The following is a 14,961-nucleotide window of genomic DNA, read 5'->3' as shown; positions in this document are numbered from 1 at the left end:
TAAATACTGAAAGACAAAATGCAAAGTATTATTAAAGTGAACTTCTATTTATTTATATTGTTAAAACAAGTTAACCTAAAATAGAAACTTTAGGTTATTTGCAATAATAGAGATGAAAACTATATCAGTAAGGAAAAAGAACAGGAATGAAGTAATTAAATATAATTTAAACATTTAAATAGAAATACTATGTATGTTAGGGAGATCTCTAAAATATCTACCCCATATCTGGTCTCAGAGAAAAGTGTGAAAGACAATTATCAGAGTAGTTGCTGCATATCATCAGTTCCATTTTTTAAGCAAAGGCATCCTTTGGACAAATTGCTTTAATCTATCTTTTTGTTGCAACTTTCTGTTGGTTCTGGAGTAGAGATTCCATTTGTGTCTGCAATCTGTAAGAAGAAACAGGGTTGTTTTTTTTTACAGAATCAACATTTGTACAGGAGGTTCCCTTAAACATAAATTTTTTACAGAATCAACATTTGTACAGGAGGTTCCCTTAAACATAAGTTAGAGCAGTAAATGTGAACAAAGTTTTATTTCCAAAGACTTATACTGAAAAGCTAAAAATGATTCAGTACAGTACAACCAACTTAAAATCACATATGCTAATGTATGATTAGTATTAATTATAATATAATTATATATTAATTAGTAATAATGTATGATTAGTATTAATTATAAAGTATAGTTAGTATTAATTAAATGTATGATTAGTAAATTAATTAGTATAATTAATTATTATGTAATTAATTATATTAAACAGAGAATATACGATTCAGAAATAATTTGTAATCATATCAATTCAGGAAAAAAATGTTATCCTTTATCTTTCTATACCTCAACTCACTGAGCAGGTTTACCACAGAAAAACTGACTAATTTTAGTATCACTTCTTCTATTTTCCATTAACCAACTAGGGATAAATATAACTAACTCTCCATCTGTGTATGTCTTTTTAGACATTTTTAATAGAAAACTATTAAAAATCCAAAAACATGCATATTGTTTAAACAAAAGTTATCCATCTTTCATAGAACAATTCTTGAATAGGAAATGTTAAGTATTTTTTAATGCCCATTTACACTTCTTGTTAGATATTTTACAAAGGAAAAGAACTGAATTCAAAACATTATTGAAGCTTTGGGTTGTCAGAGAAAATTTCTACACCTTGTCCTAAAACAAGGGTCAAAAGACATTTGTTTTTAGCTACTTGCTTTACCTGTCATTTGTCTATTATTATGTTTTTACCTTATGGTCTCCTTTGCTTTGTTTCTCAATAGAGTTTTCTTTTAGACCTTTTTTAGGCCACAGACGACTAACAAAAGGTGAGATTAGATGATATACATATGGCTCCAGGAATTTTTTGTAGACCCAAAGAAGGACTGGAATGACGATACAAGGAATGCACACCATTGCCTCAGGCTTGACTGCTCTGAACTGTAGATATAAAAAAGCGCAAATGATATAGTTTGTAACTAAGTAATGACATGATTAAGACTTCTCCAAATTTGTGCTTTTTAAAATATTTATTTCTGGAGGAAAGAGACTAGATAAATCTAAAAATCAATTTCGCTAAAACCAAGAACTCAGTGTGCCAGTTCAAATAAAGTACACTGTTACTTGGAATGCTTATGGAGTGTCCTATTAAGTTCTGATTAGTCAAGAATTACCATAAATGCATCATATGTAGAAGCAGATAATATTAATACTATGAGAGACCTTATGAGATTACCTAATGCAATATCTATTTTACAGATGAAGAAACTGAGATTCAAAGAAGTTTAAATGACCTCACCATGGTCACATGGGTAAGCAAAAATTAAACTTTAAACCCATGTCTTACTAACTCCAAGTCTAACATACTACCTACTATGCTGAGCTCAGGAACCTGAAGTTCAAAGAGATTAATGAGTTACTCATTTTTTATAAATGTGAATAAAATCAAACATCATTAACAAAATTTTATGTTTTGCTGATTCAGATGGTAACACTTGGTTCAATAAGCATATTTATTAAATGCATACTATTTCCTGGTACTGTGAATACAAACCAAAGATAAAAACCATCTCCTCTCTTCAAGAAGCTTCTGTTGGGGAAAACATATACAAAGAAAACAAAATCCAAAATATATATAGAATAGTTTCCAGGGGAAGGGTATTAGCAAACACTTTGGGGGTGGGGGGTGGGGTTAAGCTAGGCTTCCTGGAGTAGGTGGCACTTGAGCTGAGCTTTTGTAAGAAGCTAGAAATTCTATGAGGTAGAGAGGAAGGGAGGGCATTCAATGAATGGGGGATAGGCTGTGCAAATGCACAGAAATGGGAGATGGGATGTCTTGGGAGTAGAACAATAAGAAGGAAAATTTGGCTGGAATGAATAGTGCATGAAGGTAAATAATGTGCAATAAGCCTAGAGAGGCAGGCTGGAGCCAGATTATGAAGGGCTTTAAAAACCAGAGGAGTTTGTACTTAATCTTTGAGTGAAGAGGAAGTTTTTTGAATAAGAGAGTGATATAATCAGAGTTCTGATTTAGGAAAATCAATTTGGAAGCTATAAGGGTAAGGAGAAAGATCTGAGACTGAGGAATGAATTAGGAAAACTACTGTATCATCTTAGAATGCCTAAGGATCATCAATGCATTTGAAATGAATTTTTTTTCTTATGGTATTGCAATTATGACTTTTCAATAAGCTAATATATAACACTAACTCAACAATATACCATAACATTGAATTTGGAAATTTCTACAAAGAAATGTTTAGTTTTCTAGGGATTTTTCAATCCCTTAGATAAGAGTTGGGAAGTCTTGCCAAGATTTTTTTAAATTTCAAAACTGGCTTAGAAAGCATTAAATGCCAAACATTAAACATTTATTTCATTTTTAATACTGCATAGCACAAGTAGCAAATGCAATAATAATATAACTATATAATCAATGATTAATTGCACATGAGCTGACAAGGCTTTGGAAAAAATATCACAGGCAAATCTAACCCAAACATGAATATTTGGGTTTCTGGAAAAAAAAATGGTGTGATTATTCACTATATGAAAAGTACTGGTCTCTTTACAAAATATTTTTAAATAGCAAATTCCCTTAGCAAATTTTGGTCAATTTACACACAGTTTTAAAGGAATACGCCTGTGCATTTCTTCCTTCAACACATGATCTTCCTCATTAGATCTTCCTCAATTGCTAAATGTGTAATCTTCAGAAAGTCATGAAATCTCTCTAACTCTCGGTTTTCCTCATTTGTAAAATGAGGGGGTCAGATTAGATGATCTCTAAGGTTCCTTGATTTGCCTGAAATGCCTTAGTCAAGCAATGCCTCTAATGATTTCTTTTTGTTTTTTAAACAAAGGCTCTTAAAACAAAATGTGTAGTTGGAAATTAGTGTTAACAGAAAACACTACAGTGTGATTCTCTTCTATGACATGTAAATGTATGATTACATTTCAATTTTTAATTTATTTGAAACATCATAAAGATCTTTCAGAATCTAAAAACAGTATCTAAGTAAGGATTCTGCAACATTTTTATGAGTGCCAAGAACCCATACAAAAAAAATGAACTTCACATGGAAGTAAAAAAAAAAATTAAAAACTTAATTTAGTTTTTGTGGATATGAAATATTAAAATCACTAAATTTTAATTAAGAAACAGGAATATAATACCTTAATACAATGAATTTTCTTTCCTGTAAAAATGAGCTTATTGATTAAGAGAATAAAGTTGTGACCTTTAACTCAAAAAAGTAGCAAAGTGTAGTGGAAAGAGTTCTGGACATGAGTCAGAGGCTCAACTTCAATACTTGTTACCTATGAGACCTTGGAAAAATAGCTTTAACCTCTCTGTGCCTCAGTTTCCTCATCTGTAAAACAGGGGAAACTGAGTCAAAGTCCTCTTTCAAGTCTAACACTCCTATGCTGTAGTCTAGGCTAGTACTGAACTTAATTTGGGTTCCCATAACATGCTAGATCAGGCCTGCACAACTTGGCAAGAAGTGGGGGCCAAAATTAAAGGAGGCTGCATCTCTCTGAGCTCCAGATAAGTTACACTAGGCCAAGCCAGAGGATGATTGGTTGCCTCAGGTCATGTAACAAACAGGAGAGAGTTTGAAGAGGCAACGCTACATTTTTCCAGGCAGCCTAAAATCCTTTGTCAGGCTGTATGAGGCCCTTGAACAGTATGTGGTGTACACCTGTGCTAAATATGGTGGAAGGAAGCTTAGAAGCATGGGGAAGTGAGGGTAAAGAGGAGGACAGGGGAGAATGAGAGAGGGAAAGAATGAAAAGCCAAAATCTATACAAAAATGTAGAACTGATTATACAACAGGGGAATCTGGGTGTAGTAAATGGAACTTACTAATTGCTGCTTCAGAAAGATGAACATCAAGTAGAAATAGCAAGTTAATAGTTAATTGAAAGGGTTTGTAGAGCTCTTAACCAAAGACACTGAGTTTAGGTCTGAAAGGAACCTTAGAGGCCATTTAGTCCAACCCTTTCATTTGGCAGTTGAGGAAATTGAGGACCAGAAAAATTAAGGTTCTCACTATTAGTGCAGAATACTTTGTGTACTGTCAGACCCTGCTGATGTGTTGATAGCTTTGCTTAACTGTTTTCTTCTTCTTTTTTACGAGGGATACCTCTTCTGGGCAGAAGTCAGAGGAATATATTTGAAAAAGGTGGTATGTTTGTGTGTTTGTGTATGTGTATACGTACACACAAGAGATAGCTATAAATTTTTTTAAAGGTAGAAGTGTATTTTTTTAAGACGGAAAAGCTCACCAACAAATAAAATTGTAGTTGTATATTACGTTTCTGTATAAACTTTTGAAATTGTTCAGTTAAGCAGAGTAAGAGGACTGAAAAAAATTTGCCTTTATGCTTTGCCAAATAATCATTGGTACCAAGGAGGCTTCCTGCTCTACCTGGGAGCAGCAGGGCAGGAAAGGAAGGATACTAAACCTCAAACCCTCAATTAGGGGTTGTACTGAGGGCAGGCGTAGAGAGAAGTAGCTGAGGATTTTAAACATAAAGTACTTGATAATATGCATAATAGATGATAAAAACTATATGATTTTGTTTTCTACCACAATCTCCAGAATTTGAATTCATGTTTCCAGAAAATACACATGATACTGTCTAAGAATCACAGCTGGAGAAGGGAAATAAATTTATTTCTAAGTGCCTTTAGTCAAAATCATATGCAACAGGAGAGGCAGAATCCTAAATAGGTGGATACTTCTAAACTTTGGGAAAAAAGGGCTTTGTTCAGCACCCCAACCTTACACTTCAATCTTGCCAACAGGACAAAGAAGAGAAAAGCTATGCTCTTGTAAAAACCTGAGGAAATGTCCTGCTTATCCCCCTGGTATAGGGCCAAAGTTCACTCAAAAAAAGAGATGAAGGAAGAGAAAAACAGGCTGGGATTGAGTGAAACATTTCTTTCTGGTCTAGATCTAAAATTTCATAAAATCCTAGAGTCAAAAAATTCTTCTAAAGACAGGATTACTAAATTTATAGAAGTTTTAAACATACTGTAAGGATAGCATGGCATAGTGGAAAGATTTAAATTCTGTCTCCAAGAAAGTCAAGAGAAACATCTCTCTGGGTCTTAGCTTCCAACACTGTAAAATGAGGTGGTTTATGACAGACGAAAAACGATGTGTAAGGTTCAACTGTATAGGCAGATGTGATGTTATGGAAACAATACTGTTTGGAGTCAGAAGATCTAGATCTGAATACTACTTCTGACACTTACTAGCTGTACTAGACCTTGAGCAAATCATTTAACTTCATTATACCTCAATCTTATCTGTAAAATGAGAATAAGAACTGTACCATTTCAATAGGATTAAATATAAAGTGCTAGAAAAAAATTAGCTATTTTTATTATTTAAAAATTACTTTTCTCTAGCACCTGAAGTCTTTAAATCTTTGTATCTAACGGGTTATATATTGGAGTAGGAAATTCAGGACTATAGGAAAACTGACATGAAAGATCTTCATCTTGCTGTTTACACATTCTTTTAAAACTGACATTTGTTCGCTGATAGCCACCCTGTCCTGGTGGAGAAAAAACATGGCTGGCTGTTCACAGGATATTTGTTAGAGTCTAGTCTTGGCTACTCTGACCCTCAGCAGCACCCTTACCTACAGACTGGAACCAATACTCACCCCAAAGGACCGTTGTGAGGAAAACACTTTAAAAACTATAAAGTATATTAAAACGTAAGCTGTTATTACTATCTGAGCCAGAATGAAGGATGAGGAGCTAGCTGGTGAGGGGCAGCAGGTGGGTCAGGAAGAGCTGAGGACCAAGGAGATGGGGAAAAGCAGTCATACCCGTTGTTGGGGTGGTTCAGGAAGAGAGTCAGGGAGTCCTTGAGAGAAGAGGGAAGATGAAACTGTAAAAGATGCAGAGCAAGGCAAGGGCGGGAAAAGGTGGTAATGGTGGATCACGGAGGAAGGTGAGACGAAAGCCCAAGGCTAGGAAGACAAGTGACCGGCCTGGGGGTGACAAGGTGGCCTGGAGATCGGGAGGTGAAGGAACCAGAAATGGCGGGGCGGAAGGGCCCAGACGACAGCCAGACAAGCGGAGACGGCCGCTCCCCAACCCCCGGGGGCCTTCGAACCCACCGAGGAAGGTGCCCGGGCCCTGACAACGGCTGAAGCCGAGGCCCGCCCGCTCCCAGCCGCCGCCGTCTGAGTCTAGCACTGGCTCTACTTCACTCCTCTCCCACCCTGCGGGACCCACAACAGCCCCCGACCCCAGCCCCTCACGCACCAGTCTACGGACCCACCGATAGACCGACTGAACCGCTGCCCCAGCCCCGTTCACCCAGGAGACAGCCAAACCGGAACGGGAGCGTCCCAACTTCCGGGGCCACAACGAGGCCAATGGGGAGCCGGAAGAGCCCTGTCGGCCAGCGGCGCCCGCACCGCCACTATCACGTGACCTGTTGTCTAGGTGACGATCCGGGAACTCAAACGCCCAGAATGCTCAGGTCCCTCTGGACGTCCATCCGCTGACTTCGGGTGACGCGGCGGGGCAAATCGGGGCACGTGGGCTGGGCGGCCAGAGAAGCGCCGTACAGAACAGGTTTCTGCGTTTGCGCACTGCTGGGCTTCCACGCTCTAAGCTTCCCTTACGCCCGTTTGGGGAAGCACATCTTCCCCCAAACCTCTACCAGATCCCTTACTTCCTTGTTGGAATCTAGCATTTTCCTTTGCCCGCCTTTTAACGGAATTGGAGAATCGCGGACCTTAGACCTGGACAGAACATTAATACTTTGCTCTTGGACATCACTTAAGTTTGGCAGTTCAGGGACCCGGGCCTCGCTTGCCCTCGTTTGGTGACCGCCTTTGACGACCCCTGGCCCCGGAACGCCGGTTTGCGTCTCCCGCTTGCCCTTTCCCACCGTCAGGTTCAGACCCAAGTGCCCTTTCCTGGACTCCACCCCGACTCCAGCTTCTCGCTGTTAAGCACATAGCGATTAATTCCTTCTCAGTCAAGCAATTTGCTCTGTTGGCAAACATTTAAATTTTGAAAATACTCTTGAGCAACCCATTTTAAAGCAGAAGGGGATGCATTCGAGGCAGGAGGCCTGAAAACTGGAGACGTACTGTTGAGAAGAGCACTAAGAGTCTGAAAGGATGGGCTGAAACTAGGTTCTGAAGGATTTCTGTATTATGAATCAGAGACAAAGAAGTAAAGTTAAAGCCGCAGTCAGAAATACCTATAACTTATCTTAGCACTTGACCAAATAGCACTTTATAAAGGGCTAGTATTTACTGCTTCTTCAGGTAATCATACAAATTGCTAAGTGTAGTTAATACCAGCCAAGAGAAAATTGCCTGGAAACAACCTGCTCATTTAAACTGGGTGAGTGACAGTCTCCGTGAGGTTGAGTCCTGGATTTTGCCTACCACAATGGAGAATGGCATTCCAGGGAACTTTGGGAGATAAGAGGTTGTTTGTTTGTTCTTTTTCTTTTGAGGGCCAATGACTTCACTAGGGGATATCTTGACTAATGCATGAATTGAACTTAAGTGAGGTAGAACTTGCCCCTTCCAGCCACTGAAATCCAGTGGCAAGACAAAATTCAAGACAACTGGTGATAGCCTGGGACACAGTGCATGACCTGGTGTCTTTGACTTCTGAACCCTAAAGAACATTAAGGGAAGCTGGGGAAAAAAAAAATGACAAAATCATACTTCAGATTTAGTTATTATGGAGGAAATTAGACCTGAGATAGGGCAGTTAGGCTTTTATGGTAGTCTCTAAACTTCTTTGATTGTATACTGATATTAGTAAAAATTTGGGATATACATCCATCACCCCAATGTGCATGCTTTAAAAGTTGGACAAGACCATCTCCAACAAAGGAATGCCTTTCACAACATTCCTATTAAAACAGTGAAACTGTTCAATGTTTATAGTGTTTTGTGGCAAATGTCCGTAATTTGTCTACCCAACTTTGCTTCTGCAAACAGAAATGCCCTCAGCACCAAGTCCAACACTTATTCCCACTGTCATTCACTCCCACTACCCCATAGTTGGTCAAGATATAATCAATAACAAAGGAAGACTACACACAGCAGTCAGTACCTTTCAGAACTCTTGTACTGACCACACTGATGAACAACGTGGCTACTCATGTTCTTTCTACTACACTAGTTACAAATGAGCACACTCAGGGACATGAATGATTTACCAATGCTACACTACACATGGTTAAAAACAGTAGGGAAAAGGCCCAACCTCAGGTTTACCCCACAAAACCAACGCCCTTGCTACTACAGAATATCTAGCCATTAAAAGTGAGTAACAACCATTAAGCTGTTTTCCAGTTATGGATAAATACTTTAAAAATATTTACTGTAACAAATGTTTTCATTTCACTTTTATTTGCATTTTAATGTTTTCTTTACTCCCGAGCCATAAGCTTTTGTTTCTTCAGTTTCTTCTGGGATATCTGGGGGGAGAAAAAAGATTTTAAAAAAGGCAACTCTCAAACACGTTTTTCACTATAAAAACTGACTTTTCATTCCACTGTGCTCCAGTGAAACGAAAATTTTACCGTTCACCAATCAGAAACTAAATGACATTTCAATGTATTGCAAAGTTCAAGAAAGAAATCAGGGTTGCTCAGAATACAAGTTTTTTTCATGGTTATTCCAAAGGTGTCCTAAGATTGTCATCATGGCAACCAGAAATATAACAATGACATAAAAATCCAAATTTTTTTCACCTTCTTCTTTTGAGCAACCTCCTCTTCTGGTTTAGGAACAATTTGTTCCTTTTCAGTAAGTATCATCTCAATATGACAAGGAGAACTCATGTACGGGTTGATTCGACCATGAGCCCTGTAAGTACGCCGTCGCATTTTGGGAGCCTTGTTAACCTGGATATGCTCAATGACAAGAGAATCCACATCCAACCCCTGTGTAGGGAGAAAATTAATATGATTAATGCCTTGAGTTAAAATGGAATTAAACTCAAAATCAGCCCTGAGGTCTAAAGAGATGATTAAGATCATCTCTAAATTCAGGTCATTTAACCAAATTGCTTCTACTTGTGTTATGGAAGACATTATTTAACCTTTGGGGCTTGGCTTCCCCATTTATAAAATGAGGGATCCCAGACTAGACTGATCCCTTTCAGAAACTTATACTACCATGCCACTTGATGGCTCAGAGTGATTATTTTCATTAATCCAAAGGTGTCCTAAGAGAGTCATGACTGTCATCAAATTCATTTCTGCCATCATCACCAGCATAACTAATATTGAGTCTTAAAAGTTGCCATTATTTCAAAAATAGTATTTATTTGGTATGGTTTAACCTACCTTCAGTTCTGCGTTACTCTCTGCATTTTTCAGCATATGCAGCAAGAATTCAGCACTCTTTTTGGGCCAGCGACCCTGTGTCCAACCCCACTGCTTAGCCTGAAAATTAAAAAAAAAAAAAAATTATTGTTATTCTATTTGCCTATTTATAGCACATTTCCCTGGAAATCATAAATTTGCCCACTTTTCAGAAAACTGGGTTTATAAACTGCTCAGAACATACTTTTTTTCATGATTAATCCAAAGGTGTCCTAAGATTGTCATCACAGCAACCAAGGAATGCCTAATGGGGGCAAACCTTACTATTTAAACTTATTCTACCAGACTGATTCCTTAGAAGTGTTTTTAGAAAGACATTTTACATATTTCCACAAATAAATCAAGAATTCTGACCTGGGCACACCTGCCAACTCCACCATTATACCGACGGAAGGGAACACATTGTTTCTTCAATGTGACATCTTTCAAATATTTGGTAGCTTTTCGGATATGCATGCCCTTGATAGCTTGGGCTGTTTCACGGGTGTTCTGTAAAAAGTCATATTTTAATTAGTGAGTCAAAAGAAGTTTTGAAAAAGGATTATTACTACCCAAGAAATATTGTTTGATCCAATTATGTTGGCCTTTCGGTTGTTTCATTAAGACATACCATCTCTCAGCTCTAGGCATTTTTTCTGGCTATTTCACATGCCTGGAATGTATCTTCTTCTGTTCCAATCCATTGCTTCCTTTAAGTCCCAACTAAAACCCCACCTTCTACATAAAACCTTCCCTAACCCAGTGCTTTCACCCTCTATATAGCTTGCTGTGTATAGGTTTCCATATATAAGCTCCTAGAGAGGAGGGACCAGTTTCTTGTCTTTTTGTACCCCTGGCACTTAATAAATGTTTACTGATTGACTGGATCAACCACCAATAACTGATATTTAATGAGTAACTGTGACCCAAAATTTTTCACGAGTAGTTCAGATCATATTTGTTTTAATTTCCTAAAGTGATACATCAGTGTGGCTAATCTAACATCTGGTTGTACTGCATTATTAATTTTTGTAGATTTCCCCTCTCTATTACAGTTATAATGATTTGCTTTATGTAGAACAAAAGAAACTCAGTTTACACAATATGCTCTTGTTAGTGACAGAACTAAGGACTACAAAATAGGGCAACTGACTCTAGTCTAATGTTTTCACTCTATTATACTTGTCCCTTATTTCTAATCTCATTGTTTTTCAATATTGTGATTAAGATTAATGTAGCAGCACCTAGTATAAAACCCTGGGGAACTCACTACCAAAAGTGGCTGCTCAGTGTTGTTTTTATTTTCATAGGTAATCCAAAGGTGTCCTAAGAAAAGTCATCATTGCAGCTTCAAGTACATAGCTCTGATTTCAAGAAATACACGCAATATGAAAAATCACTTTGGAAGCTAATCATGATTTATTTTTACATACCTTGAAGTGGACCCGGAGATTTGAACCCCTTGACTTGCATGCTGAAAATTAAAAAAAAAAAATAGTTCTGTTTAGTAGAGAGAGACATTTTATTGTGACTTATAAAATTGTAAAAGCATTTATACTCTTAATCCTACAGAATTCTGTTATCTGTAGGATGCATTATTGATTTTTAATGTTTGATGTAAAAGCAAAAAGCATCAATAAAACAAATCACTCTAAGCTAAAGTATCCTATGTTCACTTACATTTTGTGGGGTTTTCTGGATCAAGAGAGTACCTCACCATTTTAACTGATTACCCTAGGGAAAAAAGGCAACGCAATTCAGTATTCTTTCTTAAACAAAAATTTCAGAAGACTCACAAATAAACATCTGGTAAATATGCTGAAGGGAGGACTCACACCACATTTTGTAATCATCTAAAGAGTCAAAATGAATTTGTGGAAACACACACTGAAATTCCCACTATCAAGCTAAATGAAGCAGCTGCTCAGAATGTCATTGTTTTCATGGTTAATCCAAAGGTGTCCTAAGAATAGTCATCACTGCAGCCACTTATTCCAAAGTAGAAAAACATACAATAGTCGTCTTAATTCCCCTTTACTCACCTATGCGTTTCTTCAAGCCCTAAAATTCCGCTAATATCCAACGGCGCTGGGCACACTCCCAATAAATACTACTTGCATGACAAATTTGGACTTGCCCTCGGATTTAGAGTTGGAATCATTTTGGGCAGCTAGCAGCCAGAGGGGATAGAGCCAAGGGCCTGGAGTTAGACTCATCTTCCTGAGTTCAAAGCTGTCCTCAGACACTCATTAGCTGTGTGACCCTGGGTGAGTCACAGGACCCTGTTTGCCTCAGTTTCCTCGCCTGTAAAATGAGCCAGAGAAGGAAACTGCAAAGCACCCCAGAACCCCAAAATGAGGTCACAAAAAGCTAGACAGGGTTGAATAAAAGCTCAGTAATTCTGCTCCAACTATCTTAAGGCGAAGTCAGTCACACCGGTCCAACCCGTTCCTTTTACAAGGAAAACTAGGGCCCAGAGAAGCGTTCATCTCATTACCTCAAGACTCCCTGCTTTGAAAAGCCGTCCCCACAGCGTTGCTGAAGTAAAGTACAGCACCCCGGCCAAGGGCCGCCTCTCCCTGCCTCCTTCCTGAACCTCCCTCCGCTACCCACACGAGGCCCGGAAGTGAAGCCTTGCCTTCCTCCACGCGGCAGGGACGCGGGGACCTGCGGGGGGGGGCCGGGGCCATCGGCTGCTCCGGGAGGCTCCGGCGCTCGCGGGGATACCGAAGGCGGGGGCAGGGACGGAGGCTCGAGCATAGGGGAGGAGGTGGCGGAGCGCGCACCGCTCCGTGGGCCCCACTCCCACCCTCGCCCGTCCACCAGCCGCCAGCAGGCTGCAAACGGGAGGCCGAGGCTGCCCCCGGCTCCCCGCGCCGGAACCAAAGAACCAAAGCCATCGGGAGGTAAATGGGCGGCCCTGAAGGAAGCCTCGGGTTTACCCTTCACCGAGGCCTTCAGTCCGGCCGGAGTGAGGGGCCGATGGGGCCGATGCCCGGCGGATGGCAGAGGTGGCTCAGAAGCGGCGCTTCACTCACCTAGGACGGCTCAAGGAAAAGGAAGAGCAAAGGCTTTCGGGATACTTGATGACACCTCGGCTATCTCGCGAGAGTTCTACTTCCCGGGACGAGAGGGCTGAGGTGGGGGAGGGGGGAGAAACAGAGGGAGGAGGGGCAGGGAAGGGGAAGGGAGGGTGGAGAATGTTTTTAAAAGTTGTAGGACCTAAAAGTAGTCCCAAGGGATTATCTCAAAATTACTGTTTAAAAAAAGACGAGACAACAAACCACAGAAACCAAGAAACTAAAGGGGCGTGTCTTGTTGATGGCTTTTTTGGAGTTCTGCTTGGAAAGAGAGCATTTTAAACCGTAGGAGGCAGTAGGAAGGGGCAGGACGGATGTCCTCAGCACCGTCTTCTCGGAAGCCCGGCCTTCTCCGTGGGTTCCGAGTTCTGGGGGAGGGGAAGGGGCAATGAGCTTGGAGAAGAAAATAAAAAACCCTTCCCTTTTATTTTCCATAGCTTTTGGTTTAGGTTGGAGACCTGTTCGTTTGGCTTTATGCATTTACAAACAGTTATCCAATGCTTAGCACAGTGCCAGGCACGGAGGAGGCGTCTGATACATTGAATTGAAGACTTTACCGGACGGAGAAAGGTTCCTGACACAGAAGGCTGGAGAACCTCCGTTCCACAAGACTTTGTTCTGAAGAGGCATCACGACACTGGGAACAAACGTTGACTTCTGTGAGGGCTGAGCTCGAGCTCCACAGCGGGCACGTACCTGCGGCTTGACAGGTAGCCCAGGCTGTTCTGAAACTATGAAAGCGGGATTTTGGCCAACTGTGGGTGGAGGGGCTTTCCAAACTCCAGTACTTATCCCAGATTGAAAGGGAGGACTGGAGCATTCAAATGGCGTCTTTACAACTCAATAGTGCTAGGTTTTTTGTTTTGTCTTATTTTTTTAAGAGGGGGATGTACTTGGACGGCTGAATGGCTAGAAACCAAAAAACTGTGGTGTATGAAGGTAAGGAAACATGCCTCTCCTCAAGACCTTAGGAATGTGAAGGCTTCAGAGAAGCTGGTGAAAACAGCGATGATTGGATGGAGAGTGAAGTAAGCAGAGCCGGGAAAACAGCATGCATAGTGACGATATCCAGAGAGAGTACGGTAGAAGATAACCGAAAACTGTGTAATTACGATGGCTAAGTTTGACCTTGGAGAAAGATGAGAAAGTGCGTTTGCCTCCTTTTATTTCAGAGATGGGGGACTCAGGGTGTTGAATACAGTATTTGCTCTCAGATGTGATGGACGCCTTGGTTCATTTTGCTGAACTGCTTGTTTTCTTTTTAAATCTTTGATACAAGGGAAAGCCTTCTGGGTAGAGGAGGTGGTGGAATATGTTCATAAATAAATATAACAAACAAACAAAAAATCTCAGTTTAAAAAGTGTGGTATTGTAGAAAGTGCTACTTTTAATGCTCACTTGAAGTAAGGAGAGACCTGGGCTAGCATGTACTGAATCCTTCTGAGCCCCACTTTCATCATCTTTAAAATGGGTTTGGTACCTAGTCTGCAATTTATGGTCTTAGAGCACAGGAGCACTTAGAGATCTGGAGCACTGAGAGATTAAGTGGCTTGTCCAGACTCAGGGAAAGGACTTGAATCTATGTCTTCCTGACTCTAGCTCTCCATCCCCTATTCCAGGAGGTTTCTTCATTTATTATTAGTGGTGTTACTAGCAATAGCAATCTTTTTATGGCCAGAGCCTGCCTATAACACAATTGTGAAGTTGTCATGGATGACTCCTCACATCTCCCTTTTCTCCAGATTCAGGATTCTGCAGATTTCTGAGGATTCAGGCCAGGTTCAGGCAGTGTTTGTCTTAGTTCAGAGCATGCCAGAGACCTCCCAGAATACCCTAAAGTCAGGGGATGCCTGGACTTTACCCTTGGGGCTATGCCTTCAACCTGCTCTGATTTGTCTGTCCCAAGATCTCTGAAGGACTCTGTAGATCCATTTGTGGATTCTTGGATTGGATAGAGGAGTCTAGAGATGATTTTATTTCTGACTAAAGGGTTGCATCTCTCAGTCCCA

General features: G+C 40.1%; 2 protein-coding genes, 1 long non-coding RNA gene and 5 other non-coding genes across 14 annotated transcripts; 1 reads left to right on the top strand and 7 right to left on the bottom strand.

Moving 5' to 3' along the window:
* Positions 1-31: 31 nt before the first annotated feature.
* Positions 32-6,950, bottom strand: C4H18orf32 (chromosome 4 C18orf32 homolog). 2 transcript variants are annotated; one of them, XM_072605138.1, is made up of 3 exons: positions 6,791-6,950; positions 1,252-1,440; positions 32-392 (listed from the first exon to the last, which is right to left on the bottom strand). In XM_072605138.1, the coding sequence occupies exons 2-3, from the start codon at positions 1,414-1,416 to the stop codon at positions 327-329; spliced, it is 231 nt and encodes a 76-aa protein (XP_072461239.1). In that variant the 5' UTR covers positions 1,417-1,440; positions 6,791-6,950; the 3' UTR covers positions 32-326. The 2 variants fall into 2 exon arrangements, with proteins under 2 accessions (XP_072461239.1, XP_072461240.1); XM_072605139.1 differs by having other exon boundaries at positions 6,807-6,925.
* Positions 6,951-8,894: 1,944 nt separating this feature from the next.
* RPL17 (ribosomal protein L17) lies at positions 8,895-13,396 on the bottom strand. 5 transcript variants are annotated; one of them, XM_072605133.1, is made up of 7 exons: positions 12,911-13,396; positions 11,553-11,606; positions 11,306-11,346; positions 10,248-10,382; positions 9,855-9,953; positions 9,258-9,449; positions 8,895-8,981 (listed from the first exon to the last, which is right to left on the bottom strand). In XM_072605133.1, the coding sequence occupies exons 2-7, from the start codon at positions 11,590-11,592 to the stop codon at positions 8,934-8,936; spliced, it is 555 nt and encodes a 184-aa protein (XP_072461234.1). In that variant the 5' UTR covers positions 11,593-11,606; positions 12,911-13,396; the 3' UTR covers positions 8,895-8,933. The 5 variants fall into 5 exon arrangements, with proteins under 5 accessions (XP_072461234.1, XP_072461236.1, XP_072461238.1 ...); XM_072605135.1 differs by having other exon boundaries at positions 12,815-12,935; XM_072605137.1 differs by having other exon boundaries at positions 12,511-12,928.
* Positions 9,150-9,215, bottom strand: LOC140502904 (small nucleolar RNA SNORD58). The gene has a single exon (XR_011966627.1). It is a non-coding gene; the product is annotated as a small nucleolar RNA SNORD58 (small nucleolar RNA).
* On the bottom strand, positions 9,695-9,754 carry LOC140502906 (small nucleolar RNA SNORD58). The gene has a single exon (XR_011966629.1). It is a non-coding gene; the product is annotated as a small nucleolar RNA SNORD58 (small nucleolar RNA).
* LOC140502902 (small nucleolar RNA SNORD58) lies at positions 10,062-10,126 on the bottom strand. The gene has a single exon (XR_011966625.1). It is a non-coding gene; the product is annotated as a small nucleolar RNA SNORD58 (small nucleolar RNA).
* On the bottom strand, positions 11,154-11,220 carry LOC140502905 (small nucleolar RNA SNORD58). The gene has a single exon (XR_011966628.1). It is a non-coding gene; the product is annotated as a small nucleolar RNA SNORD58 (small nucleolar RNA).
* LOC140502903 (small nucleolar RNA SNORD58) lies at positions 11,792-11,857 on the bottom strand. The gene has a single exon (XR_011966626.1). It is a non-coding gene; the product is annotated as a small nucleolar RNA SNORD58 (small nucleolar RNA).
* On the top strand, positions 12,884-14,299 carry LOC140501473 (uncharacterized). 2 transcript variants are annotated; one of them, XR_011966195.1, is made up of 2 exons: positions 12,884-13,012; positions 13,390-14,299. It is a non-coding gene; the product is annotated as an uncharacterized lncRNA (long non-coding RNA). The 2 variants fall into 2 exon arrangements; XR_011966196.1 differs by lacking the exon at positions 12,884-13,012 and adding an exon at positions 13,222-13,306.
* Positions 14,300-14,961: the final 662 nt, after the last annotated feature.

Source organism: Notamacropus eugenii, chromosome 4, assembly GCF_028372415.1.
Source record: "Notamacropus eugenii isolate mMacEug1 chromosome 4, mMacEug1.pri_v2, whole genome shotgun sequence".
Taxonomy (NCBI): Eukaryota; Metazoa; Chordata; class Mammalia; order Diprotodontia; family Macropodidae; genus Notamacropus; species Notamacropus eugenii.
Note: the sequence above shows the minus strand (reverse complement) of the source record. Positions and strands in the feature narration are given on the sequence as shown.